Source organism: Solea solea, chromosome 19, assembly GCF_958295425.1.
Source record: "Solea solea chromosome 19, fSolSol10.1, whole genome shotgun sequence".
In the NCBI taxonomy this organism is placed as follows: domain Eukaryota; kingdom Metazoa; phylum Chordata; class Actinopteri; order Pleuronectiformes; family Soleidae; genus Solea; species Solea solea.
The window spans coordinates 1,093,501-1,100,814 of NC_081152.1; the positions used below are offsets into that span (position 1 = coordinate 1,093,501).

Consider the following 7,314-nt stretch of genomic DNA (forward strand, 5'->3'; position numbering starts at 1 on the left):
TAATGTAACATTATAGTGTGTGTGTGTGTGGGGGGGGGGGGGGGGGGGGGCGCGTCAAATTCTGCTTAGGGCCCCCTAAAGGCTCAGGCCGGCCCTGGTTAGAAAATAAAAAAAATAATGTTAATATTAGTTTTGCTATTCCTGACTCTTGCTAACAGTTTTGATAACCACTAACTATTGCTAACTCTACTTTAACTATCTCGAAATATTTAGAGATAACAAAAGTAGAATGAGCACAGAGTTTGTATTTGAATGAATTAACTTTCACAAGTGACATTACTTACAACCAAGAAGAAAGGGAAAATGCATACTGTACATATAGATATATGTATATATATATATGATTTTATGATTTTATGATATATTGTTATTTTACAAAGTGAAGGTTACATGTGTAAATGCATGTATTATGATTTTGTTTATTTATTTAATATTTCTATAAGTTACGATTATTTTTGTAAGTGATACAAAGGTGATAATACATAAAAAAGAGAGAGTACATTTCTGGTGCATATTTATACCACAAGGTGTCGCACTTGCACTTTTCTTTTTCAAGTAAATCCACGTCTCTGAGTTTCTGCACTTCCTCATCTAAGTTTTTTTTAAACAACCAAAACATTATGTCACAAACGACATTTTTGTTAACACTTTTCTATAATGAACATTTTTATAGATATTATCATCATTTTAGTTTTTTTTAAAGTTTCTATATTTTTATGAATGTATTTTTATGTGTCCTACAGTGTGTGTGTGTGTGTGTGTGCGTGTGTGTGTGTGTGTGTGTGTAAGTGTGTGTGTGAGAGAGAGAGAGCAGAGTAAATCTCCCGGACTGGTTTGGTGTGTGTATCTTTGGAGGTGCTGCACTCTCATATGATGTGTTGGACACACACACGCACACGCACACGCATTACTTCGATTGAATCCTGTAAATCAAACATTGTTAGGTGGAAGTATCCGGTGGGATTTTTCTTAAATTCTTAACTGCTACATATATATTTTTTCTATTTATTTAAAATCAAATGTGTTTGATAAACAGTTTTTTTATATAACCACATTTAATTGGTTAAAATTCGTTTGAAAGTATTTAAAGGTGTTTAATTGATCAGATTAAGATGTTTTTGTTTTTTTTTCTCTTCACCTGTTGTTTGGTGTAATAACTGCTGCTGCAGCAGGGTCTCTCTGTGTGTGTGTGTGTGTGTGTGTGTGTGCGTGTGTGTGCGTGTGAGAGGGCCCCGTGTTTTTCTAGGCAAATTTCCATGTGCCGTTTGGCCTCGTCATTGGTTGAAACCACACTCTGATTCTCCTGCGAAATTATCTGATTGAAATCAGGGAGGAGAAAAGACGCAGCAGCAGCAGCAGCAGCAGCTTTGCTTTCCTCACTTTTAAGGAAAGGATTGAGGATTCTCCGTCTGCCACTGAATCGTTTCTGTTAGACTTAATATCATTATTACCATTATCATTATTATTATTATCAGTATCAGTATTACCTGGACGCCTTTCATAATTCTTCCCGGGATTGTTTTCCTGTAACGGTGAGTAACCGCCGCGCGTGGCAAGTAAAACTTTTTAAAAACAATATCTGCAGAAAAATATCAAGAATACTTTTTTTTAAAATGCGCTTTTATGTCATTTTCTCCTTCAGCGCTTTAAAAACAAAGTTTGACTCGTGTGTTATGACGTGAGTTTACCATATGGATGATCAGAGTGACACATCTGTCGTTTTAAAACGAGTGTTTCTTTGAAAAGTCACTAACATTCACTGAAAAGTGATTCACGGCAACGTTTTTATTAACATATGTTCGATTCTATTTTTATTTTTGTTTTTGTTTGAAAAAGTCTCGCGAATCAATGAACAATAATAATAATAATAATAATAATAATAACAATAATAACATGATTATGTTTTCTGGTGCAGGATGACAACATGCCGCGTTCATTTCTGGTGAAAAACAAACGGAACACGTCCTTTAATGTTCACCGCCCGCACGAGGACGAGCTGAAGGCCCTCGCATGTACAACAGGTAACATTCTGTTCATAAGCGCTTTAAAGCAGCTTGATTTGCATCATTATTCCTGTCTTTGTGCATGAATCACGTGAGTGTTTAAAGTTAAAAGAAAACAACTTTATTTGGTTCGTGAAAAACATTTCAAAACAAGATTAGAAGAATAAAAAAAAGGAGAAGCAATTGTAACAGTGCAAATCTTAACTGACAAATTCTTGGGTGTATTTTGTGTATTCAGTGTAATTGTGAAGTTGTTTAAGGATTCAGAGTTTTTGTTTTTTAAATTCTGACAGAAGCTGCAGCAGCAGAGGTTCAGAGCTCAGACTCCACACACACACCTGAGTCACAGGAGCAGCAGCTCCCTCCTCACGATCCTTCTTCATTAAAGGAGGAGGAGACAGAGATTTCATGTCCTTTACCCGTTCACCCAGAACCAACCAGAGCTCCTGCAGCGCCCATGCAGCCTTACCTCCTCACAGGTGAGTCCACACAACACCAATCTGCTGCTACAGCTCGACTCACGGTCCAGAGAGGAACATTCAATAGAAGTCACTTGAATTCATTCATTTACTTAACCAAGAAAAAAACTCCATTAAGGTGAAGAATGTCATCTAGAGCATTTTAGCTGCTTTTTCCAATGACTCTGTTCAAATGTACAGTAAATACAGAGCGTATAAGAATGTGCAATATATAATATATATATAAGCAAATGTCATTTTCACCAACTATATAAACACACCTGAGCAAAAAGTCCTCAAAATGTTTAAAATTGCATTGAATTAGGGAAATACGTCACAGTTCAAAGTTCACTTCACTCGTTTTTATGAACAAAATGAAAAGAAAAAAAAAACTCTCTATTTTGTGACTTCTGCACAATTATTACTACTTTATATTATGACTAAAAATGTGATATAAAATGAATCATAACTTTGACTCAACAACATACACATACGAAGATGAAGAAAAAAGACGGAATATGTGACCTTTCAACACACACACACACCCAGGACGTCCATATAAGGAGTTGGAGAATTAACATGGCTGCAGGAGAACAAACCCACACTCACGAAAACTCAAGTTAAGAAGCTACTTTCCTCAACTGGCAAAGTGGAACATGTGGAACAGAAAGTAATTCTGATTCTATTCTATTAGATCAACATGTTTTGGTTGTTGCTGTAGCCTTAGAATAAACCATCAGGTGTTTTTGCTTTCAAACATCAATAAATAATACTTCATAATACATGGATGCACTTGTTGATGACGACATGCTTTGTGGTCGGTGGAGGCCACCGTAGTCCTTTGGGAAAAGGGGCGGAGACAGAGTGGACTAGTCCTGGACCTTATTAGCTTCTGAAAATGACTTAAAGTTCCAGTGCGTTCAAATAAGTGACATCTAATGGTAGCAAATGGACGGCTTCTCACTTTCCCCACGGTGAACTACGGTGGCCTTCACAGACCAGAAAAGATGTCGTTCAACAGAAGAAGCGTAGAAACGTATTATTATTATCATAAGTTACAAAAGATTATTTCAACACAAACCATAAAATGACAGCGTTGTTGCACACTGCACCTTTAAAGCAGCTGTCAGTGATTTTGTCTGTGGTCTAACTTCTCTGTGTGTGTGTGTGTGTGTGTGTGTCCTCAGAGCCTCACCCGGCAGAATTCCCTACGTTCTACAAACCGGCGTACGCCTGGGAGCCGATGGGCGGCTCCTTCGAGCTGCGTCAGGTGACCTTTAGCCCCACGGTGCTGCAGCACGCCAGCAGTCTGTACGGCACGCACATCCGCCGCAGCCCGCCACTGCAGCAGCCGCTGGACTGCAGCACGCACTACTCGCCCTCGTCCAACACCTACCACTGCATCACCTGTGACAAGGTACACACACACACACACACACACACACACACACATTGTCTTTCACAGCAGAAGAAAATGTCAAGCATAAATGCATTTTAGCAGGGGCGGAGCAACAGCAGGGGCGGAGCAAGAGCGTGGGCCTTTTTAATGTCAGAAATTGATACTAATATCACAACCTCCGGTATCTACAGAGTGGTACGCTGTTTAAACTTAAACATTTTTTATTGGCTGTTCAGATGTATCTGCTTTCACATTTTTCTTTTTCCAATCCAGTGATTTTTGGACCGATAACAGCTAATAATTTTGGATATACTGTAGGATTTCCAGCCATTTCCAATGGATATGAGATGTTTCATGAATAAATAAAGATATTTTAAACATGGTATTTAATACATCCTCAGTAAAAGATTTAGTCGGTGGCCCCAAAACAAATCTCCTACGATCTACGTGTGGGTCCTGACCCGGAGTTTGAAAACGACTGCTCTACAGCAAAGATAAATCTCTCTCACATTGGAATGATTTTTGAGGGTCTGATGATGAGGATCTGACTGTTGCAGGTTTTCTCGACCCCTCACGGGCTGGAGGTTCACGTCAGGAGGTCGCACAGCGGCACCAGACCGTTCGGCTGCAGCATCTGCAGGAAAACCTTCGGTCACGCCGTCAGTCTGGAGCAGCACATGAACGTCCACTCTCAGGTATGTGACCACGGTTCGGACTCTGCTTAGCTTAGCTTAACTCTGCGAGGTTGCTGTTGTAATCAACCAAGATGGCTGCCATGCGTACAAACACTGATTCTGTTAGCGTATCATTTCATTTCTGTCTCATTTGTTTCACAGTGAATCCGTCGCACACACAGTGAAGTTTATTTCTTTAGCCGTAGACGTTGTTACGCTGTTTGATGTAGAGTGTTGTTATTGACTGCTGTTGCTAACAGCGGTTAGCCCGCGATACTTTAATTTGGAATGTGATGAACTCGGAGGTGAAGTCACTCACAGATATCATCAGGATAATTCAGCTGTTTTCATATTGAACTTGTGAGACTGTGTTTTACGACGTAGAGACACTATGCTATGCTAAATATGCTAAGGGTTTCCATGCTAGCGGGAAGGAAATACAAATATCATTTTTACAAATGAAAAGTCTGAGAGAAAGTAGCTTCTGTGTCGTCTGACAAACAAAACATCAGGGAAGCTGTGACGTCACCTCATGGAAAATCATGGACATGGTGCTTGGCATTAGGTCATATTTAAATAAAGTACTTCAGGGTCAAAGGTTACAAATATTGAATATAAAGGCAGATTTGAACTTTGATGAAAACAAATACAGTATCCTCAGACGAGACATAATACACTTGCTTTTACTTTAATGGGATAAAAGTACAATATGTTTTCAGTTTTTGAATTGAATCGGGAAAATTAAATCACTCATAAAACAAACAATGTGCTATTTAAGTTCTGATTTTAGGACTAAAATGATAGTTTTTACATTGCAGGATTAAAGTAGAGTAGAAGCTCTTCTGAAGCTTCTGATTTTACTATTACATGATCTTCTACCACTTGATGAATGAATGAATGTTTATTTTATCTTGTCATCTGTGGGTGAAGATCAAATGACTATTATCAGTTTTTTTGAACGATGCTCTGCTCTTCCTAACCCTGACCCCATGTTATTGTCATTGATCAGGAGAAAAGCTTTGAGTGTAAGATGTGCGGGAAGTCCTTCAAACGCTCGTCCACTCTCTCCACACACCTGCTCATCCACTCAGACACGAGGCCGTACCCGTGCCAGTTCTGCGGCAAGAGGTTCCACCAGAAGTCGGACATGAAGAAGCACACGTACATTCACACGGGTGAGTCACAGTGGCAGCAGCAGTAACAGCAGCAGTAACAGCAGCAGCAGCAGCAGCAGCAGCAGCAGTAACAGCAGCAGCGGCAGCAGCAGTAACAGCAGCAAACCGTCGCTGTCATTATCTGCTTTCCAAGTGCAGAGAGCAGGAATTGTTTCCAGGAGTAATAAAAGTGCTGATAAATCAGAAAAGGAAACTTAAACAAATGTCCCGGGTCATTTGCATATCTGCTTTTCCTGCTCCACGCGAGCCTCTGTCAAAGGAACATTTATGCTGCCAATAAATGTTGAACAAATCCTAACAATGGCACCGTTCTTCACCCATGCATGCAAAATTTAGCTTCACCTAGAAAAACACTGGGAACTAACTTCAGTGGTAAGAAGCTGAAAAGGAAGTGGAGACATTAATTTTACGCAAATCCCCTTTCCTTTTTTTTTATCATTTTATCTTCTTACTGTTTTATTTTATTTTCCAGGTGAAAAACCCCACAAGTGCCAGGTGTGTGGTAAAGCGTTCAGTCAGAGCTCCAACCTGATCACACACAGCAGGAAACACACCGGCTTCAAGCCGTTCGGATGTGACATTTGTTCCAAAGGCTTCCAGCGCAAAGTGGATCTGCGCAGACACCACGAGAGCCAGCACGACTTGAAGTGAACCAGGACCCGGACAACTGGATTTTAAATTAATGTAAATATTTCAGCTGGTCTTTGCAGAAAATAAAGCTGTGAAATTTAATTTATGTTCTAAAACAGTGGTTATCTGCTGGTACATGCACCACAGTTTGAGAACCATGGCTCCTAAAGGAAAATGTCATTCATTTGTGTCGTGAAGAAACCGCAAAGTTAATATATTTTATCTTTTATTTTATTTAATTTAAATTGTGGATTGTTGCTTCTGTGTCAGACTTTCTTTGTTTTGTAAAAAAAATAAAAGCTCAAAGTGAGAATGAAAATTGAAAACATCTTGTTTGGTTGTTTTTGTCGATTTAAACGGATTAAAGTGAAAACACAAATCATCGCTGAGTCAGCAGGGCCGGCCCAAGTCTTTATGGGGCCCTAGCCTGAATTTGATTTTTTTGTGGGGGGGCCTTGAATATTAATTATAGTTATTTACATTTTGGTTTTTAAAACTTGTGCACTAAATGAAGAAATCTTCAACTCCAAAATAAAAAACAAATTACTTAAAGATGAGTACTCTGTCATTCAATTCTATTCAGTTTTATTTGTATAGCACCGAAATTACAACATACATTATCTCGAGTCACTGTACACAGTATGATATACTGTATTATAGAGAAAAGAAACAACAAACAAAAAGACAAAAAAACTCCTGACAGAACCGACTCAGACATGTGCAGCATCTGCAGAGACGGGTTGTGGTGAAAGGAAAACTAGGGACAGAGGAGATGAAGGGGAGAGAAAGGACAAGGAGGTGAGATTTAGATATCTAAACATATCCAAAGATATCTAGATTCATTTAATATGTTAAAACACTTCACAGTGGAGGGGAAAATCATTCTTTTGGATCTTTTTCTTTTTGGGGGGGGGAAGCAACTGTTGAGTAGAGGTGGGTCATGTGATCTTGAAACAGCAATAATAACCATTGTGA

The 7,314-nt window shown here is 39.1% G+C and overlaps 1 protein-coding gene across 2 annotated transcripts; it reads left to right on the forward strand.

The window, feature by feature from the left end:
* The first annotated feature begins 1,274 nt into the window (after window positions 1–1,274).
* On the forward strand, window positions 1,275–6,664 carry gfi1b (growth factor independent 1B transcription repressor). Of its 2 annotated transcripts, none has more exons than XM_058616567.1 (7): window positions 1,275–1,532; window positions 1,916–2,021; window positions 2,300–2,482; window positions 3,649–3,878; window positions 4,418–4,555; window positions 5,544–5,709; window positions 6,182–6,664. In XM_058616567.1, the coding sequence occupies exons 2-7, from the start codon at window positions 1,925–1,927 to the stop codon at window positions 6,358–6,360; spliced, it is 993 nt and encodes a 330-aa protein (XP_058472550.1). In that variant the 5' UTR covers window positions 1,275–1,532; window positions 1,916–1,924; the 3' UTR covers window positions 6,361–6,664. The 2 variants fall into 2 exon arrangements, with proteins under 2 accessions (XP_058472550.1, XP_058472549.1); XM_058616566.1 differs by having other exon boundaries at window positions 1,281–1,532; window positions 2,297–2,482.
* Window positions 6,665–7,314: the final 650 nt, after the last annotated feature.

Bases quoted from the DNA above. Each gene is read 5' to 3' on its own strand.
- gfi1b (XM_058616566.1), top strand. From the start codon at position 1,925: ATGCCGCGTTCATTTCTGGTGAAAAACAAACGGAACACGTCCTTTAAT. The intron at 4,556-5,543 runs GTATGTGACCAC...GTCATTGATCAG, and splicing joins ACATGAACGTCCACTCTCAG to GAGAAAAGCTTTGAGTGTAA. The intron at 5,710-6,181 runs GTGAGTCACAGT...TTTATTTTCCAG, and splicing joins GCACACGTACATTCACACGG to GTGAAAAACCCCACAAGTGC.